This window comes from Crocodylus porosus, unplaced genomic scaffold (genome assembly GCF_001723895.1).
Source record: "Crocodylus porosus isolate Cpor-Errol unplaced genomic scaffold, CroPor_comp1, whole genome shotgun sequence".
Lineage (NCBI taxonomy): Eukaryota > Metazoa > Chordata > Crocodylia > Crocodylidae > Crocodylus > Crocodylus porosus.
In genome coordinates this window covers 9,138,028-9,160,002 of record NW_017728920.1, presented here as the reverse complement: position 1 = coordinate 9,160,002, position 21,975 = coordinate 9,138,028, and the positions used below count along the sequence as shown (strand labels likewise).

General features: G+C 43.0%; 1 protein-coding gene across 1 annotated transcript in view; it reads left to right on the top strand.

Annotated features, from left to right (window-relative positions):
• The window catches only part of ASCC1 (activating signal cointegrator 1 complex subunit 1), a 63,575-nt gene extending 41,864 nt beyond the window's left edge, over nucleotides 1-21,711 (top strand). The window contains exon 9 of the mRNA XM_019538562.1: nucleotides 19,100-21,711. Within this exon, the coding sequence (XP_019394107.1) occupies nucleotides 19,100-19,216 (117 nt within the window). The 3' untranslated portion in view covers nucleotides 19,217-21,711. The remainder of the gene's footprint in view (nucleotides 1-19,099) is intronic.
• Nucleotides 21,712-21,975: the final 264 nt, after the last annotated feature.

The window sequence follows — 21,975 nt, the reverse complement described above, 5'->3', positions numbered from 1 at the left end:
TCCCGTGATTTGATTTGGATTTGGAGATTCGTCCACTGAATCGGGCCAAATCTCCTCCTAATTGAATTAGCACCCAAAGCTTTGCACAGCCCTAGTTGCAGGCCGGATGGGAGATTCAGGGCCTTAGGAAGTTTGGTTTTAGGTAGAACATGAGAGAAGGGCAAATGTTGTGTATAATAGCACTCCATAATTTAATGGGTTTTAGTGATTTTTAAGTTGGAAGAGAACTCACTTTCAAGCTTGAGGAGAGAAAAAAGGCCAGTCAGTTAAAGCTGCCATTGTCCCTTAAGTTAAAGTTATGACCTTGCATTGTCACATGTCAGTGTAATAGCATTGTACTGTTCCCATTGTGATTTGAAACTGTGACTGGCCCCCAGAATCCCAAGTGTATCAGAATTACGGTGTATTGATATAGCTGTAGAAAAAGCTTCCAAGGTACCAGGGCACATCATTCTCAGCACAAACTACCATTCTTAGTTGTTTATTTTGTGAATGTTAAATATGTGCTCAAACTTTAAAGGGACATAAAATCGGACTGTCTCTCTCTCCCTTTACACTCTCCATCCAAAACCTTCAACGGTTTCTAAGTTATAAAAGATGCTCCCTCTGCTGGTCACAAAATTTACTGGTTGCAGGAATCTTAAGTACTGTAGGTTATGATGATATATGGTGCTTAAAATGGAAAAATACATATGTTCTACCAGAAATGTCCACTTCTCATTCTGCTGCTCTCTGAAACGTGAGACAGAGCGATGTTAAACCTCCTCATTGATTTTGTACTGTTTTAGCCTAAAGAGCTACTGGCTGTTTGCAGAATAAAAAGACTGTTGATAATTACTACGTATCAAGCCTTAGTGAAAGAAATGTAATCTTTCTCCTCCATCTCCACTATATTTCCTAACCCAGTCATTTAATATTTCCAGTCTGTCTGCCACGTGCCTATGGCAACACCCACTGGCACTAATTAATTCTATGACTCATAGATGGCTGCAGGCTTCTCAACAGTAGAACCTGCCAGTGCCAGCCATCGATCCAGAGATGCAGTCTGGCTTGACCTTGCAGGGGTGTGCTGATTCTCTTCTCACCCTGCCCCCATTTTATATACATTATTTATATTCTTCTGAAGAGATTGCCTTTTTGCAAAGTGGCTTCATTAAGTTCTGAGTTAGGATCTAAATGACAGGTAGCTAATTAATACATTACCCATGCTGGCTTACTTGAACTATTATGTTGTCCAGGTGTAGTGGGCTGTACAAGCTTTTTCCTCCTTTCCAAACTTGATCCTCCAAGCATTCTTTTAATTTCTTTGCTTGATTGCATTGTATTCATTAAGGAATTTGGCATCCAGAGCAAGGAAATGAGATTGTGAGCTTTAATCATCACTTTAGAAACCTTAGTTACCATATTTACTTGAATATAGGATGACACTCCCTCCAGTAATTAGATTTTATATATGGAAAAGTTATAAATTTGATATAATTTTCTAGATACAGAATCTATTTATTGGAGGTTTGTCTTGAATTTGTCAATCTCCCACTGCTATAGGAGAGAAAATAAATCTGGGGGGTCAAATAGCCCCTTTCCCCTTCTTTGTTATCAGACCCTGCCCTCCCTGAGCATGTGGAACTGAGAAACAAATTTGAAAAAACTGACCTTAAAACAAACATAGCTGTAGCAGTTTATGTATACTACCTATAGATCTAGTTCAGCCAAGATTGATGAATTTTACCTTTTCTAAAACTGCTGCAAGTTTTAGTACAGGTATTCCAGAAGCATACTTTTAAGCAGCACTTTAGCACCTACTTTTTTTTAAGGAAAATTTTTCATGTCCCAGGTCAAATTGGCCAGATCAGGTCCAAATACATTTGAATCATTCAAGAATCATATGTGGTCCTGCTACTGGGGCTTCCTTTGGCAGGCATCCTGGAGGCCTGGGATTCAGATGCCCCTGAGTTTTGCTTGTCCTTAGCCATATGGCCGCAGGAGGAAACTATGGAAATGGGAGACTCCTCCCTAAAGTCAGAGTGTAGCTGAGATTCTCCCACTGGAAGATGGCCAGTGGGAAGCTAACCATGAAGCACTCGTAGGGAGTCCTGTCCACAAGTAGACAAGGGTGCAACCCTCCACTACACAATTCCACTTTAATCGCATTACTTTAGTCAAGGTGTTTCCCCTGCAACTGTCGTGATGATGGTATTGCATCTACTTAGAGAGAATACAAGCTGTGCATGATATTAGTTCACAGCCATATAGTTCATTGGGCTGGGGTTACCATATTTCCAGGTCCAAAAAAGAGGACACCTGTCACCAGGGGGGTGGGCAGGCAGGGGGAATATGATGTGGGGGGGAGACACACGACAGTGACATGCCAGTGCCCTGCCCCTGCCCATTCTGTTGCCCTTCACTGACAAACCACATCCTCCCCCAGCCCTGCTGCTGCCCCTCGCTCTTGGACCCACTGACCCCAGCCCTGCCAGTGTCCACCAGTCCCAGACAGTAGTATCCTGCCCCCCACCCCTTACTGGTGCCCCTCACTCCCAATCCCCAGTCCTCTGGTGCTGCCAGTGCCCTGCACATCCAACCCACAGTCACCCCTCCCATCCCTATGCCCCTCACTCCTGATCCACAGCTCCCTGCTCCCCTCCCAGCCCTGGGGGTGCCCCTCATTCCCTATGCACAGCCCCAGCTCACCTCCCAGCTGTGCTGGTGCCCCTCACTCCCAACCTGCAGCCCCCTGCCCTGCCCAGCCCTGCTGGTGTCCCTCACTCGACCCACAGATCCCTGCCCAAGCAGCTTCTGCATTACATGCTCGCTCACTTGCTCACTTCCTTTGTTGCTGGAGCTGGCATGGGGAGCACGTGACCCCCAACAGCCAATCACCTTACCCGCTGTTCCTAGCCCCAGCTTTTCGGGCTGGGGTGCTAAGGTGCACAGTTGACAGCCCAGAGGTTGCAAGTTTGAGGCTGTGGCTGAGATGCTAATGGCATGGCCCTGTCAAATTCCAACAAATCTGCAAATTCTGATAAATACCTTGTTACAAGGACGTAACAAGGAAGGGTAAGGACTGTTTCTTATTTTATAGAACACTTAGGCTTCATTTTGTACAAAGTCTAACACAGTGAGGCCCTCATCTTGTTTGTGACCTTACTGTAAAATAGATTGAAAGAATATATAATAAGGGATTGCCTCTGTCTGTACTACTGCTCAGTTTATTACTGAGTGATAACCAAGGAATCATGAAAAATAGATCATGGCAAGTGCATAGAATAGTATTCTCTGCTATGAATATATATTAGTGAACAAGAGTAATGCAGCGGATATAGGTTTTAGGTAAGGCATTCAATATAATACCACATTTAAAAATTATTATGAAAAGGGAAGACATTTTTCTATATAAAATTAATACCATAGTAACTGGTTTGTCATCTGCCTTTGTAATCATTAATAACAACACCTCCAGATAAGGAAAAGTTTTTATAAACTTCCATGGCCATCAGCATTGAGATTTATGCTGTTTATCTTTTTATTAATGACTTTCAGGAAGCAGATTTTGTTTCAATTAACTTCGCAGACAATATCAGAAATGACAGCTATGAAATACACATGAGGGGTGACCCAGACTTCAGAACAGGCTAGAAAGATTGGACTTCTTAATTGACTTTAGCAAAGTGAAATAGTATAAATACACAGTAATAAATGAGGGGAGAAGTGGTAACCAGTACAAACATAAAAGAAGCGGAGGGACAAAAAAACTGAACACGAGTTTTATAATGCAGCATTATGTAGAAAAAAGCCAGTGTCTTCCCAAGTATGTTTATAGACAAATCAAATGCAAGAATGAAAAGTTGTAACGCTACTTGGCTGAGTACAAAATATTGCATTCACTTCTGATCCTTGCGTTATTAAAAGATATTGGAGTAACAGAGAGTTCAAAAAGGGCACTTAGAGAGTGACACTGGGATTGGAGGATGTGGTAACTGAGAAGATAAGACTGAAGATCAACTTTGTATTATCTCAAAAAAGGAGATTAAATGTGGGTCGCTGTGTAAACACTTTATTAGAAATAATATCCTTGAAGAAAGAAGCTTATTCACATTATTTGAATATGGCAAGACAAGGATGACTGATCTGTAGTTGCATCTACAAAGTTAGACTACGTATTGAGAGAAAAATGTCTTTTGTTAGTGTTAGAACAGACCAGAGGCAGGTAACTTGGGGTATTTATAAAAAGCCTGATCCAAATCACATAAGGAAAAACATTATGCGGGAGGTTGTATTAGGTAGCTGGAGAGTCTTTTCCCTAGACTTGATATGTTGTCTGATGCATGGCTTTTCTTGTGGTTGTGAACTGGAATTTGGTTTGAGACCTTCTGACCACCTTTCACTTCTGTCTACTTCAGCTGCAATTGTGAGAGCCCAACATTTCTGAAGATGAAGCTCTGGTTATCTAACAACTTGCCTCTCACTTTTTAGCACTCTTTCTCCCTCCATTTCTTGACATCCCACCTCTCAATTTCCCTGAAATCACTATTCTGCTATAGACAGCATTGACTGACTTCACCTCTTAGGTCTTCTGATAGCAGTTTTTATCAGTGAAACTGGCAAAGGTTGAATTGTGGTGGGTCCTTAAGAGAGACCTACTGAATTAAGTGCGTAAGAGAGCAAATTGATTTAGTAAAAAGTAGACAGTTCATCTAAAAAGTGCTTTGGCTCTATTTGTGGTATAATTTCTTGAGTCTGTATGAATGAACTCAGTTGTCCTTGGCGTGTACTCTATGGACCAGTGGTTGTCTGAATAGAACTGGTTAGTCCTATGCTAGTATCCTCCTCATCCTTTTTGTCCATTGATTTATGGTTACCTATCCTCCCTATGCAAAAAAATGCAAGCCTGAACACCGGTAGAAGCTGCTGGAAATGTGGTGTAACCAGCCTCCTTGCACACAAATATTTGCTATCGTAAGGACTGTTGGAAGCCCCGGGTATGTTACATAGCTGTGAATGCCATCTCATCTGGGAGGAGTGGCAGTCCACACAGTCACTTCTGCCTAATAGAATGTGATCCATGCTTTGAAAAAGTTTGACATTTAAATGAATGTATTAATTTCCAAAGACAGGTTATATATAGTTTCCACAAGTTTTGATGTACAGTAAATACTGGAAAGTTAGCAGTCCAAGTAAATGCGCAGAGCAGCCTAAGTTTTTTGGTTTTTTTGGTTTTTTTAAAGTATCTCATACTCCAGTAACTTCTAAAAGCTGCACTTTTATTTATTGGTTTGTAAAGTGCCTTTCATCATAGCAACTAGGTTTTACTTATACAGCTGAAGTGCATTAGTTTCATAAAAAAGAAAAAGAAGCAGCAGTTAAACCAAATGTCTTAAATAGTAACCCAAATGTTGCTAGACATTGATTTGTGCTAGAAAGACAATTCCAGAGGAAAAGACCCTCAGCTGAGAGAGTCCTGTATCTGGCCCTGAACTGGTTTACTTAAGGAAGGACAGCAGTAGGCTCTAAGATGCATTTAACTGTCATGATGAAATATATCTGATTGCCTTCCTTTCCACTGCAGTTAACTGATGCATCACATGGTTATTTTTGATGTGATCATCTAACAACATTATAATGAGCTGTGATTTCACATGGCAACAGCTGGGAAAGGAGAGAAATGAGGAGAATGGGGTTATTGTCATCATGTTTCTGACCAATCTGAATTTTTTATATGTATGAGATAAGGAAACGCAAGTGGGACCTAAAGTAGGGATTAAAGTAAACTCTAAGGGCACATCCAGATGAGCACACATATGCCTCTTGCAGTGTCTCAAACCCCTTTGAGATGCTGCAGGATGCACACTGGGAACAAAAAAAAGTTCCTCATGCTGCAGATATGCAGTGCAGGGGCAAAATTTGATACCTGGATATCCAAGTACCAAAAAAATACCGTGCCCTGAGGCAACCAGAGACTTGGGTCCTCCACAGAGACACTCTGGTAGCCAGCCAGAGCATCTCTATGGCTGGCCCTTTCCCCAGTGGTGAAGCACGCTGCCTGCCTGTCTAGGGCAGGCAGTGAGTGGTGCAGGCTGCAGCAAGTGGGACCTGAGTTCCATGCCAGGTAATAGGGATGAGGGGGGGACTGATGAGGGTACTATGGGGGAAGGCCAGCTCCAGCCTCCAGCTCACCCCCTCCTTGGCTCCAGCTCCCCACTCACTCCCCCTCCTGGCTTCAGGCCCCCACTTGCCCCTCCTCCAGCCTCCTGCACTGCCTCCAGCTTACCGGCAGCAGTGTTCAGGGCCTCATGGCATAGCCCCCCCATGTGGCAGGGAGCAGCAGGGCTCAGCTCTGGCCACCTAGCACCTGCGCTGCTGCTGCTGCATTGCATGGGTGCAGCCCGGCACAGCAGGGCACTGTGCATTGTCGGGCAGCTTGGGGCCACTCAGGCTGAGTGGTGCCAGGCCCTGGGTAACAGGCCCAGCAGCTCCAAGCTGCCCAACAGTGATGCAGCAGCGTGGGTACCAGGCAGCCGATGTCAAGGCCTGCTGCTCCACATCATGTGGGGGGCTGTGTCATGAGGCCCTGAGTGGACCTGACAGCTGCTGCTGCCAGCGGGGTTGGGAGACTGAGGCCAGGCAGGGGCCTGTGGGCCCAAGCCACCCCCACAAACCCCTCACCCACATGCCTGGCCCTGTGGGTTAGGAGTGAGGGGACTGGGGTGGGGGGGCAGGCTGTGAGTTGAGAGTGAGGGGCAAGGGCAGGGCACTGGCATATCAGTGCTGCTCAGCACTGCACATCCTGGTGAGCGAAGAGAATAGGGCAGCTCTAATTTTTCTGTGACAACAAATCCAAAAATAAATATCAAACTGTATAGATATTTAGAATGTGTGTTATTATGATGATAGGGGCACTGGTAGGCTTCCAAATTGTCTTAAAATTGTAAATATATCAATAAAACATTGCCCAGCTGATTTGATCTTTCTCTCTCTCTCATGGTCTTTTGTTTTAATTGTGAAAGAACATGGATTTTGGGGTATTTTAAAGACTTTGGGATTTTTCTATCAGGGATTTTGCCGTTTTTAAATGGGAACACCAGAATTCCTGCTAGGGAGGCAAATGGCATGACCCAGGCAGAGGAGCCTACTCAGAGCTGGCACCTGGGACCAAGATAGAGGTGGCTGACCTCCTGGCCACTTGGGGCCAGGAGGACATGCTTTGACAGTTCAAAGCAGGCCACCACACTAAGAACATCTTCTGGGCAGTAGCTGTCCAGATGGCCAGACAGTGGCACACATGGCAGTAGTGCCACACAAAGGCCAACTGTGCAGCCACAGCCCACTGGCAGCTGGCCCAGAAGTGTGGATACCTGTACTGGCCATGCAGTCCCCATCCGCCATGCAGTCCCCATCCAGGCCTGGCAGGCATGAAGCCTTGGAGCCACATACTGTCACAGGTGCACGGCAGGTCACAACCAGGCAGCACCCCCACTGCCAGACTGCTACAGTGGGTAAAGGGTACAGGGAACTCTCAGGGCTGCTTCAGCAGTCCAGCTGGCACAAGTGGCTAGTGTCCACAGATACTAGTTGGCCAGGCCCCAGTAGCTCCTGCTTATTTGTATCTTCCAGAGATCATAGGCCTTAAGGCTCACTTAGTTAACTAATAGCCCCCACTGTGTGGGACCAAGGTTTGAAAGATGCAACTGATTTTTTTTTTCTTTGATAAGACAACTAAGGAAGAAAAGGGTAGGAGTGATGTGGGGGACAAAGGTTCAAAATGTGAAAAGAAATTCTCCAGGGGGGGACACTGAGCAGAGCCCTCCAGGTTGCACCCATCGGTCCTCAAAGGCATCCAAGGAGTGGTGGATGCTGCCCACTGGTGCTCTGCCTGGAAACGTGCACAGATAAGGGAGAGGAAAGTGGCTTCACAGTCTCTGGGCACCTTTCTGGCCACCAGAAGCTCCTGAGAGCAAGTAGCCCTGAGCTGCTTGCCAGGGCAGCTTTTTATACTGCTGGGGCCAGCACAAGGCAGGTTTTAAACTGCTGGGGTCAGCACAGGTGCTGGCCCCAGGCTCTAGCTCCCCCTGGCTGCAGATCTGGGAGGAGCCAGGCAGGGTTATTTTGCCCCAAGTGGCAAAATTTGCCCCACACCAAAGTGCATGTCCAGGTACGTGCACTGAGGCAAAAAGCCCAGCTCAAATTTGTGTTGCTTCTGTTTGAGCTGTTGAAAGCGCATGTGACTGCATGTATGGATGCGCCCTAAGAGAGCAGTTGTAAGAGGAAAATCTTAAATTGTGGGTAATCCTGGTCTTCAGAACAGACTAGGATGAGTCCTCAGCTATTCCCAACAGTTATTGGGAACAGCAGCAGAAGTGCTGCTCGCAGCTTACAGTTCTTGAGACGCTTGTATGTCTGGTGCTCTAAACCAGGGGTGGGCAATTATTTTGGCTGGAGGGCCACTTAATGAATTTTGGTGAGGATGTGTGTGTGTGTGGGGATGGGTATGCATGTGTTGGGGGGGGGGCTGCCTGCGGCTAAACCCTGGCAGCTGGCTGAGGGTGGGGAGGCCTGAGGAACATGCAGGAAGGGGTGTGGTCTGTGTGTGTTTTGTGTCACCCACCCCACCCAGCTCTCAGCTGCCCCTGCGGTGTGCCACATGGGGTCGAGCCCTGCCTGCTCCCACCTGCAGTAGCCCATGTTGCACTCCTGCCTGCACCTCCCGGTCTCAGCCCCAACCAGTATGCACACCTTTCCAGTGGGACTGCTCGCATTGCAGCTGTAGCTGCCCAGGTGCTGCTTTGCTTCCCCCACCTCCAGCTGCTCCTCTTGCCCCTGCTGCAACACTGCAGCTGGGAAGCTCCTGCTCTAGTGCACAGGGATCCACTTCCAGCTCCCAGCAGCCTTTCATCCACTTGGCTGCCTGCAGGCGGCTGCTCAATGTGCTGGGCAGGCAAAGTGAGTGGAAGGTCGTTGGGAGCTGGAGACCCGCATGCTGGGGCAGGGGCTGCCCAGCTTCAGCTTTCCCCCTGCCTGGAGCAATGCAACAGGGCCAGGAGGAGGAGCCACCAGAGGCAGGGGGAACCAAGCAGCACGTAAGCGGCTGCACTAGGAGCAGTCCTGCTAGTAAGCTGTGTGTGGTGGCTTGGGCTGAGGCCTGTGGGTGCAGGCAGGAGTGCAGCGCAGGCTGCTCCAGGTGGGAGCAGGCGGAGCTTTGCCCCATGCAGAACACTGCCAGGGCAGCTGCAGGCTGGGACCAATCAATTGGTGGGCGCCCCCCGTGGGCCAGATCCAGTCTGCAGGCCATGTGTGTCCTGTCTTCCCGCCTCCCCCTCTAAATCATACCAGCTCCTGCTACAATCGTAATTTTCACACACTGATGGTACCCACACTGGGATGGATGGAGTTCCCTTAATTTTAATATAAGGTAATAGAAGGCAAGATCCCTGGATTGATCTGAAAAATCTTAATTATGTATTCTGACAAATGCCCTGCTTCTGTTTTTCCCCCCCAAAATTGCAGAGCACATTTTATCTCCCATGGACCCCATTAGGAACTGTTGATTTAAATTTTTGAAAATCAGGCTAAGTTTAGGTACCTAAAGTGGGACTTTACAGCCTAATATTAGGTGCCCGTGTTCAAAATTTGGCTCCCTACATTATCTGTACTTATGGTATATCTGTATATTTTTGGATTGCTGCATGAAACTTTTAAAACACCCTGTGGAATGTGTATATTGACTGTTTTCTTATTATAGCAAATATTCTTTTGCTTCTTTAAGTGCTTTCCCTTAATTCAGTAGGAGAAACTAATATATATCTATATATAGAGCCCTCCACGTTGCACCCATATAGATATATATTAGTTTCTCTTACTTAATATATATAGTAGTTATATTAGTTTCTTCTACTCCTACCTATATACTATAGGTAGTCAGCTAGTGTTCTGTCTCCCATGCACACACTCACACTTTTCCTTCTAAATTTTCCAGTTAGAACTGAGGTTTATTACTTTAAATATGAAGTCATAGTTGATTTCAGCCACAAGTTGATTTAAATTTAATTTTCCCTTTTATTTAAGATGATATAAGCAACTAATTTAGTTATGAGCTTAGATTATACTAACAAGAGAAATTGCATTAAATGTCAGTTGTACACAGTTTCATTTTGTTTGCTTTGTTGCAAAATTATGAAATGGAAATGATTGAAAAAATAAGTTGAATTTGTGGTAAATTGTATCAGTAATTTGCTTTGTATGGAGCATGAACAGGTAATTCTGATAGATGATGACCTTTTGAATTCATATGACTAGTCATTTTGTCATGCTGATGTCTGTGTTGCTTCATTGCATCTAAGAGAGGCTGCATATTTGCTTCTGCTGTGGACCCTTGAGAAATCTAGGAAATTAGATTTAAGGGGCTGTTCATCATATTATCAAAAGTGTAAGGATTACACTTCACATAGAGCAGGAAGGGACAGCAAGTCAGAGCCAGGCATATACTTGCATAACATGTCTTCATTCAAATAACTGTCATGTTTGCTCTTGTCTTGCTGATATTTTTGAAGCCCTGGTGGGGGAAAATGTGTGTATGAAAATACCAAATGTCTTCCCTTTAGTCTCTTCTCAGTAATTTTTTTCTGTTTGCTGTGGAACAATGCAGAGCATCTTAATCATAAAACACCTGTGTAGTAATTAAAGGCTTTGTTCTGGCTAGCATGCCTTTATAAAGCTGTAAAAAGGGAACAGCTTGCTAGTTCTGACAAAAAGTGGTGTACATGATAGGAGCTGCCTTTCGGGATCAGCACCTGTATGCCTGCTCTTTCTACAGGCCTTTTACATTATTTTTGGAAAACTTCCAAACATCATTAAACCACTGTCAGATAATCACTGGGGTAGCAGAGCCCAGAATGAATAATAACAGAAATAATACCAGTTCTGGCACTGAAATTTTTCAGAAAACTGTTTGGAAGTGGAAGTAGAAATAATCTTTTAACAAATGTTCTTCGCAGAATTGGACATGTTGTCAGGTTGTATATGTTTGATTTTAAGCTTGTATTTTATCTTCCATGAGCTAACAGAAGATCTGACTCAGAATAGAGCTCCTTATGGTATTTCTAACCTGTAGGGGAGTAGGTTGCAGTTTTGTATATGTCACAAATGGAATGAATTTGGTCTTTAATGGATCAGCCTAGTCTTTGATGGATACAGGCCTACAATTTTTCACTACTGGCAGAGTCTCCTGGGGAACAGCAGGCATGGCAGAGGTGCAGCTCAGAACTACGAACTATTGGTAGGCTTGTTTGGTGGTCTCTGTAACAAAATAGGTAAAAGTAATGCAAATCAGAATTGAGGCTTATCAAGAAGAAAGTAAATAATAATTCCAGAAGCAGAATAGGAGGGTGTGCTTCAAGGAACAAGTGAGCTGTGTTAGTAAAGCAGCATGGAGAGAGCTTGCAAAGCACGCTACTTGTGTTTTTTCTAGTGGTGCTGTGCTCAGCAGTGCCCACTGCTCATACTCATGCCGTCTAAATTTCACTCGCAAATTTAACATTCCATCCTTTTAGTTTCAAGTGCTTTTACCACCAGTCACTTTGGTCTACCAGTTATTACCATGTTCTGCAAAGGCAATGTCAACTCTATCAAGAGAAAGTTTTCCTTCCTATATGTACTGAATTATGCTGTCGTTGGTGAGGAGCTTTTATTTTTCTAAGTGTTTTACATGCTTCAGTCTAGAACAGGGGTTATCAACTGGGGGTATGCAGAAAGGGGCTGGTGGGGACAGAGTGCTGGAGGGAACTTGCACATGGTGGCTGCCACTGCCATCCACCATCCTGTGCCACTGCATGCAACCCCTCCCCCCACCCCATCTGGCTGCTATTCCAGGCTCCTGCTACCCCCTCCCCCCCAGTCTAGAATGGTATCATGGTTTGGGTTTAGCTAAATTATTCTGGTTAATGATCATATTTTGCTTTTCTGTAGTTGGTTCCATTATCAGCTATGAAAGTACTGCACAACTAGCAATTACAGTTGTATGACACCCAGGAAGTACCCAGGTGTTCCCTGGCTTCTCTACTTTGCTTTTGCCTTTAGATAATTTTTTCTTTTGGAAAATAATTCTTCTCCTTGTGGAGACTTCTGCTTGCAGTGCACTTTGCATAGAGGAATGTGTGGATAAGTTTAAAAATGACTGAAGAGGGACATGGTGTTAGTTTAGAGGCTGGGGGTTTTATAACCATTTTAAGAGGTGCCAGTGGTTTTTCCTCTGCAGCTCTTAGTGCCTAAGGGTTTATTTAAAGGGGGAAATAATAGTCTCAATTCTGTCTCCAGGGAGAGAAGACAGGGGGCTGCTCTTACCCTGGGCTTCTGTATGTATGCCACCACACTAACCTGCCTCTGTTTAAGGTGTCTTTAGAGGGGGACAGCATGGTGGTTATAGAGCTGTAGAACAAAAGTTCCATTAAAAGAATCTCAACCTTTTACCTGGGACTAAAAAAAATTAACTAATTCCTCAGGAACCAAAGAACATCAGTGCACCTGCAAAAAAAGCTGGTGCTTGAGTAATATCAGGGATACCTAATAACCTGCGTTTCTTTTTTTCTGCTATGCTCTTTCTGAGGATGTCACCTTTCCACCATGGGATTCTGCCTGGAAAATAGCACTATTTATAAGCAGAGAATTAGATTAACATGCAGGTACATGCCTGTTGTGCTGGCTTGCATTGCTACCCTGGAGTTGGTAGCTTAGGACTTGTTTCTTTAACCTTCCCTTCAGTTTTCATTGCTGATTCTTTCATTCAGTGCAGCTCCTGATCAGGACGAGTGAGTGAAAGCTGCTGGGAGAATCAGTGCTGCTCTTTACAAAGCAGCTGATGTTCTATATCCTGTATCTCTCTTCCAAACTGGAGTTAAGTCTCACAACATAGGTGGTCTCTGTATGTCTTGTGTTGCTTGAAATTTCTATACACAGATTCTGAGTGGTGCACCCCATATATGCACAGTACAGGTTTGCCAGCCACGTGCTGCATTCCTAACGCATACTTTTGCTGGTGTGCGGCTCTCATACAAGGGTAGAGCAAAGTCACCCCTAAATGCTGCATGCATGCTGCATATGTGTTTCTCCAAGGAAGCTTAACCTATGCATTGCACCAGCATATTGGACATAGCAGAGAAAATCGGCTGTTGTATTGTTCTGCCTTCTCTCTTGGATTATGCAATATACCTAGCTTTTACATAATATTTGATATTTATATTTGCACCTGCTCTTTCTCTCTCCACTTGAAAAAAAATCTGATTTTGGCATTCTTTTTCAGGCTAAAACACTAGGTTCATCATATCCTTGAAGAGCGTAGAGCAGACTTTTTTTTTTTTCCTTGTAGGCTGATTGGTCACAGGCTAATCACTGTCTCTCCGCTTTCCTGCAATGCCGATTCACAAGGGACAGTTTTGTACTGTTCATCTAGAATACCCCTACCCTAAGGCTGTGCTTTATGTGGTTGATGTTTGCAGCAGACTGAGCTCCCTACCGGCTATTATATATGTGTGCATTTTATCCTATGATAATGCAGCTCTTTGGTAGTAGTTTTTAATTGCAAGGCATTACAGTGAGTTGTTGCTCCCTTGGCATTTTGAGTTTTGAGACTCTCAGCAGAATTGCTTGGACTTTTTTATTAATTGAGAATAGGTCATTTTTGGCTGGTTACTTTAGGCAAAGCAAAGCTTTAGAACTGATCAATAATCCTGATAGTAGTAGCAAAATCCAGGCCAGGCAGCTGAAAGTGCAAACCTGAGAGCTTACGTGAAGGAAGTTTTAAGTACCTTTGCTTCCTTCCCTCATCTGGATGCATTTAGTTCTCCTGCTGTCCGTGCCTCTTCAGGCGAATCCATTAATATTTCTCATGCTTGTTGCGCCTATGACAGGTGATTTAAAAGCACCAGTTTGTGCTGGCATCCCCACTCTTCATAAATGGAGCTGAAATGTGTTGTTGCTGCCCTGATGTGGATTAGCTCAGTGATTTATCACTGCTGTTCCAGAGTTTGAAAACAAAGGTGCCATCTCATTTGGAGAGGGTTGTCTGGAGGAAGCTGCAGGACATAAGTATGATAGGAACGGGTGTTTTACAAATGTGGCACTATTACCCTTTACTTGGTCACATCTGGGTCTTGAAATGTCACTCACTTGAATTTTAGTTTCACAATTTAGTTTCAAATTAGTGTCTTTGAAAAATGCAGTACGAAGACAGGAAACAGAATACTTTTGCTTGTCTGCCTTATGTTCAGTCCCCTGAAGGATACGATTGAAGCTTTGTGGTAAAAAGCTTGGCCTAAAGTTTCTGCTTAAACCTGCAAAGTCTAAATTAAAGTATGTGATTTTTTTTTTCAAAAGGAATATATAAACACTCCATCTTATCTTTCTTAAAGTTAGTGTCAGTGCCACTGAGGGGAACCCAGCAGTGTAGTCTGCACATGAGAAGGGGGTTGAGCCTCAGAAAAAAAAGTTACCAACTTCCCAGGGTATTGTTTTAAATGAGAAACAAGAGCTTTAAGGAAGACAAACATTTTGAAATGTTGTCTTCTTGACTCAAAATCAATGACTGCTGTGTCTGATATGGAAAATATTTGGCCCACTTAAGGGCAGATTGCTCTGATTAAGCATCTGATAGGCTGTGCCTCTATGACATAGCCCATTGGGAGGGGCTATGGGAAGGTGTAGCACTTCAGTTGGTGCACCAAGAGGTCTTCTACTGGTTGACATATGGAAATGCAAGGTAGCTGGGGATCTGTGTACTCTTTGTTCCCATTTGTTCAGCTAACTGCTTCTAAGGAAAATAATTCTGTAGTATCCTCTGCAGTCTCCCCCACATGTACTTCCATAAGCTAGTTAAAAAGCCCACACATGCTTTGCTTATCCTCTACCTCTAGTTCAGATTTTTTTACGTGAGGAGGCAGGGGGCTCTTGGATGATAGTAGTAGTGCAAAGGTAAGTGTGGTGTTGACTCTGTGCAGTGACCTTTGTTCCCAATAAGTTCATTTTCACTTACTATAGATATATATTTTTTTTAAGTGGGTCTTGTTTCTTCTTAAGGCAGCAAGACAGTTAATCCTTCATTATGTCAGGATTTGTAGAATTACAGTTCTTTTGCTGAACCTTACTCCAAAAGGTTCTACTTTTAGTAACCATGTGGAGTTTTTTTCTTTTCTTGCTAACTGCTGCCTATTGATCTGTGCCCTGTATTTTTCTCTGCAGCCTGTTTGTTAAGGTGGGTTGAGTGAAAATCTAAGCAAGAGGGGAAAGAGAGAGGATTGGATATGTTTGATGGATGTCACACTTCCCAAGGAACAGAGCAGCCTTTACCACAGCTTTTTTTCTGGTCCCCGGCATAGAATGCAGAAGTGTATTACAGCATGTTGCTTTCTGTGCAGCATCTCATCCTCTAATACGAGGATCAGTAAGGGATCAGTGAGGAGTTTCTTTTCCAGTTCTGTTTTGGCTCTTCTCAAGATAAATGGAAGGAGTGGTCGGGGGCTAGGGAGGGGCTGAGAGCTAGGGTGTCCATCATGGAGGACATTCTGGTTTTCTGCTACTTTGTCTTCTGTCCTCTGTTGATACGAAACTGGATGCCTTTATGTCCTCTATTTCAAAAGAAAAATAGAGGACATAAAGGCATTCAGTTTCATATCAGTAGAGGACAGAGGACAACCGGACTGACCTCTGTGATGGCCACCCTACTCTCAGTAAGAGCTGAGGGTCCCAAATACATTGTCCATTTGTGCATCAAAATACCAGCTTTCCCCATTGCTGGAGACTGATGCCACTCCAGGTGCTGAAAGGCCTTTTTCCTAACTGAATTTGAGGGCCTTAGGGCGATCCATATTAGTGGCCTCCAATGGCTGCTATCACTGGGAGCCACAGGGAGTGAGGAAGTATCAGTAAAAATAGAAGGCTTGAAATGAAAACTGGAAAAATGACTGTGGTCACCCTTTAAATCTTGTAACATGTTTACTTTCAGAATGTACAGCTACATTACCAAAAATCAATAGTTCCAGCAGTGTTCTCCTAGGGAAACACATGCATGCACACAAGAGGTGGCAGTTCTTAAAAAGCCAAGGGAGTACAAAGTACTTAAGTACAAGGATTTAGCTTTACTTTCTGCAGTGCGTGACTAGAGAGTTCTTGATCTGGACTATACCTGCTGGGTCTCTAGGTATGTACTGTCAAATTGACTGACACAGTGCAAAGCAGGAGATGCACTGAAATTAATGTCAGAATTAAATGATTATGAGATGTCTGTTAATTTATAAGCCAAACTAAACTACTGCATAGTATATAGTCTGCGAAGACAATTATTTTGAAGATATTGCTATGCAAGGTAGTTTTGTGTATGCATTTGATTTCAAAGGGTTGCTATTGGTACTGGGATACTATAACATTTGTTCTCTTTTTCTTTTTGCAAATTCCTGGAATTTTGTGTTTTTCTTAAAAAATAAATGCTTCAGTTCCCTTTCCCTTCCCCTGCAAAGTAACTTTCAAAACACCAGCATGCCAAGATTTATAAGCAACCTTACAACAACCTCTGTGTATGCAGTGACAAAGTGATCCTTTTTGTTGAGGGTGACGGATTTGTGCTCCAACTTTTTTTCAACCGTGTGTTATAAGGCCGGAGAGGAAACAAAATTAACCATGTATAAATATCATTACAGGGCTGGAGTGTTGTTTTAGCCATGGTGGTCCAGGATATGTGAGAAGATTTTTTGGGGGGGTGAAATCTTTTTTTTATTGGACCAGCTACATAGTTGGGGGAGATGTGGGGATTTTAAATATTTTCAGATGGCTGACATATATCAGGGCTTTTGGCATTAAGTGGGGTCTGGAAATCTCAAAGAAAACTAGTCTTCCTCCAGTATATCTCATTAATGAGACATTTTATCCTGAGTGTTCCAACATGAATTGTCCAAGCTTCTGGGAATATAGTTAATCTTTAATTGTATAAATCTTTAATTGCTTAAAATGGAGTTTGGTCTTAGTCATTTTTCTTCTTTCTTCTCTTTTTTTCCTCCTACTCTTTAGCTATTTTATTGGAATTGCCTCTCTTAAATGATGTGTGAACTCTGTTTCATAGCTACACCTGCATATGTTAAATTCTTGTACCTGATACCAATTAATCCTCAAAATGCCCCAAGTCACAAGATGGAACGATAAGAATCATGAAGGGGAAAAGCATTACTGCTGAACCTGAGTAACAGAACAGAATACAGCACATTCTGTTACTGTGGAGGTCAGCTAATAGAGCTGATGCAGAAGTTGCCCAGCGATCCAGGCAGAAGAAGGCTTTGCACTTGAGATATGGGGTTTGAGAGTGACCTGTCTGTTGAGTGGTTAGAGGGGTCAGTAGCATCAGAAGGGTGAGATTTAGTGTTATATGGAGAAAGACTTGATTCATGAGTCAGATGGGACAGTGGCTCTCTTCAGCCAAGGTGGATAGGGGGTGATGGTCAAAGAGGGGAAGAAGAGGGAGGGGTGGCATGGGGTATCCAGATACGAAGAAGCTGTGAGGAACCTGAAGTCACTCTTATACTGACCTGTATTTCTGACTTAGAAACAAAAGCCCTCCCTTGCTTGCTCAGCTTTGGTAGAGAAGGCTGGAGAAGACTGTGAGTACTACTGCAGTCAAGTCTCCTCTGAAATCTCTGTCCACAGGAAACTGACTCCTGCCAAGTGCAAACTAAGTTACTACTTGGAGACTTACCACCACTTTCTCTAAAATAACTGGAGTAGGAGTGGTGAAATTAGTAATGAAACTAGGAAGGTCCCAGTAAGGGTAAACTGTCAGCTGCTCTGTGCCATGTACCCTCAAGAGCTGGCTCATCCAAGTCATAGCTGAAGCACTCTCTCTGGGTGCAGCCTGGGAGTTGTCACTTGCTGTTCCCCATTCTGTAGTTACTTTGTGGATAAACAGGGAACTTCCATGCCTAAAGCAATAGATGAGGGAACTTTCACCAGTACTTCATTCCCTAGAGAATAATAATGTCAAGAACTATCCCAGGAGTATTTCAAGCAACATTTTCATACAGACAGGGATATTTGCAATGTAGAATAAATTTGTCAAAGCAGTAAATTGTTTACATCAATGCTGTGGAGACTCAGACACATTTTTAGAAAGGGGGAAAATAAAACCTTAATTTCAAATACCTACTTAGTGCCTATAAGATGATTATATATGGAAGAATCGATGCATCACTGGCTCTGGAAGGCCAGACTTTTAATTAATTTATAGACTTTTCCTGGCCATTAATGTTCCTATGTTCCATAATGCCAGGAAGAGGTGTGTGCAACTGTCTTGAGCTGATGTCTGCAGGGACAGATACAAAATTCAATAGGAGACAGATGGAAAGAGAGTTTGTAAGGTCTCTATGGTGGGGAGACTACCACTCAGGCCCTTGATGAGCCTCAATATTGGAACATTAAACTGAGTTTGATATTACTATATTTATTGAAAAGCTTTCCTAAGGCATGACTGACATTTTAAGGTAGAGCAATTTCCTGCATCTTAATGGAATAGGAAAAGCACTTTACACTTCAACATGATGCTTTTCCAAGCAATATTGCTGAACACTCCTATAATGAATTCTGATGTCATTTTTTTGTCTGTCTTGTAGATGGTGTTAATCACTAGAGTAGCTCCCTCGTGGACTGAATTTCAGCTTTCTTTTTTAATTTGCACTTAAGTCTTTGTTGAATAAAAAGGAATTTGATGGCTCAAGGGTTAGTATTAGGATAAAGAGCCTTTCACTGTTAGAACAGAGGTTTGAATTAGGATGAAACTGTAGCCACAAGTCATTACTTTGTGATGACTGATCTCAATGCTGTTTCTTTACATGCTTCAAAACGCTGAGATCAGAAAGGGTGTCAGCTTGGGCTAATTGTTGTGGTGCTTTTTCAACAAAGACTAACTTTAGTTTTTAGGAAAAAAATCTGTTATGAAGAATAATTCTGTTAAAGGCAAACAAATGTAGAAAATATAAATATGTGGAAACTTTTTGTGAGGCTGATTTTTTTGCAGGGGACTTCCAGCAAGTTTGTTTTTCTTTAGGTATTCATTTGTGTTATTGTTTCTCTCTTACAGCTCTTTGAGAACTTCTGCTTTGGAGAACTGCAGCTGAATTCAGTCCATCTTTCTGAGAGGTTCTCCACAGACAGCTCTGGTTACTATGCAACATCTGGACAGCTTACCTTTTCCTGAAGTGCAGGCTCAGCTGACCGAACCAACCTGCTCTGCACCCAAAACTGCATGACAAGCAGCATGTTGATTAAAACAATTAACATTTGATAGCCTCAGATTTGGACAGAGACCATTTCTTTTATGGACTCCACAAAGATTGAGAGCCTGTGTTATCCTTTCTACCACAGTTACTGATATTGCATTTTCTTGGCAGAAGTCTCCTGCAGTCCCTCTGCCAGACATCCCATATCAACTCAGTAACCTGTGATTCCCTTCCCCCTCTATTAACACTTTGGTTTCTGAGTAGGGGAAATATGAAAATGAGTATCCTCAGTATGAAGCAGCATTCTTAGCTAAAAAAGTTTCAGCTAAGATGCTTAATGCCTTCGTACACATATGAAAACAACATTTATTTTTCTATAAATGTTGTCATATTTTTCCATCCATCACATATTTATTTTTCTCCCTGCCTCAGCTTCCTCCCTGCCCTTTCAACCTTGTTCCTAAGCTATTTTGTTTACTGCTCTATAGGCTTACTTTAAAAACTAATTAAGGAAGTAGAAAGCCTCCCAATGAAATCACTGGGCTCTGGGTGAGGCTTTCTGTTTGGATGGTAACATCACTATGCAACTGCTAGAGCTTGGTCTGGGGATCTCTTCTGGATTTTATCACTGGTAATAAAAACAGGAATGTTGCATGTGTCTGTTCCCGTTTGTCAGTAAACTACTTGTCATGGATGAACAGAAGAGATGCATATATATCTTGGGATCAGCCACCCAGAAATACACACTCAGGCTTTCTCATAGGAGTTGGCTACTCAACAACCAGCGCTGTTTATGCTGTGGAAAGAGATGATATACTCCTGAAAGTTTCTTGATGTGTTTCACTTTAACAGTTGCCACCCAGAAGCAATCTATGTATTGGATAATACTAAATATTAAAACTCCAAGGGGACACAGAAAACTATTTTTATTCTCTTTGTGTGCAATTCCCCCAGAAGCTTAGCAATAAAATTTCCTTCCTGACTACTTTTGTCCCTTATTACCCACTATTGATTTTTTTTCTCATTGAGGTTGACTCTTTTTGATGTTTTGGGCTAGATTCTGCCACTGACAGCAGTGCAGAATGTTCTTCCCTACTCTGAGTAATCTTACTGAAACTGGTATGGCTACTTGCATTATTTTCTGGGAATAAAAATGGCAGAACACAGCCTTTGAGTACTAATACCATATCAAATGGTTATTTTTTAAATTAATGGTAGCAAAAATCCTAGATGTTTAAATGTTTTTAACAAGACACACTCACAAAGCCTGGGGGCGAGGGGAGATAGAATATCAGGAAGGCATCTAGTCTAATATCTCTGGCAAACCATCTCAGATAAGATTTACCAAATCATAACCATTTACGGTTGTGTGTTGATCTTCAGCTACTTAGTGATACCAGTCTGTAGGCACTAGATAAATTCATTGCATGTTGTTTCAGTCTCCTGGTAATAGGAAGGGCTTGGTCCTGCTGTCATTACTTCCTATAGATAATTACACATGCTTACATTTACATCTGTGCCTTAACAGTGCTATGCTTGAATGCAAATGTTTGAGAAATACTGTCTTTCTTTGCAAATAAGACCATGTCAATAAGGGCAGAGTTCAATAAAATAGGTTGGCACACTTGAGTTCAGTGGTGTTATCTGCAAGCACTGTTGCATCTCTCTAACATGGCACAGAGGGAGTGCACAGATGCAATAAAGCAGGGGTGTCAAACTCATCTCGCCTTGCAGACTGGATGAGGGTCACTGGGCCACTCTGTGGGCCAGACCAAGACCAACACCCTGTGCAGTGCCAGGAGGTGCCAGGTCCAGCTTGCATGCCACATGCAGCATGTGGGGTCAGGGCTAGCACATAGCGTCAGTCCAGTGACACACAGGCCAGGTCATACAGATCCACAGGCCTGATTAGGCCTGTGGGCTGTATGTTTTGACTCCCCTGCAATAAAACACTGGTATAATTGTTCCTGCCATCAGAACAAATGGGAGCAGAACAGAACTTTTGGCAATGGATTTGGAAGAGTGTTCCTATATAAGTATTTGTAAAATACATATTCATAACTTAATTTTACTTAAATATGAATTATAATTGAATAGCGATTTATGAAAGTGCTGTATGGAAGATACTATAGAGATTAACCTAAGTTGTTATATCCCAGGTTCTGTTATTTTTTGCAAAGCCTCTTTTCAGGCTAAATGTCAACTTAAGCAAGGAGATTGTACTTGCACACGATTAATCTGTGGCTTCTTCTCCCTCCTTAGAAATATTTTTGAAAACTTAAGTGTGGATCCTGTATGTATTGGTTCTGTATCTATATGGAATTCAGTAAAGAGAGATGCAAGATGAGAATGTGGTGCAGTTGGTCTGCTCAGTGCACAAACTTGCATAATCCTAAAGTGAATACACTTCTGGGGCATGAACCATGACATGTCTTTGAAAGTATTTATCTTTAATAAAATATACCAAAATTGGCATCTGAGTTTTCTACTACTGGTCAGTAAAGGCTTGCTTGTTACTACTGCATGAAAAACGAGTAATTTATAGGGATGGTTGGAGAGGAGGGACACTCTTAGAAGATGCTTGTGGTGTTTTATTATTTTAACATACTGGTAACCACAGTATCTGCAGCAAGGCCCTCTCCACTTGCACATAGGGCAGCCTGCCTCAGAGGCCAAAAGCTTGGATGTCTGCCCCCTCCTGCTCTGTGGCTGTGCTATTCTTTTGCAGCTCTGCAGA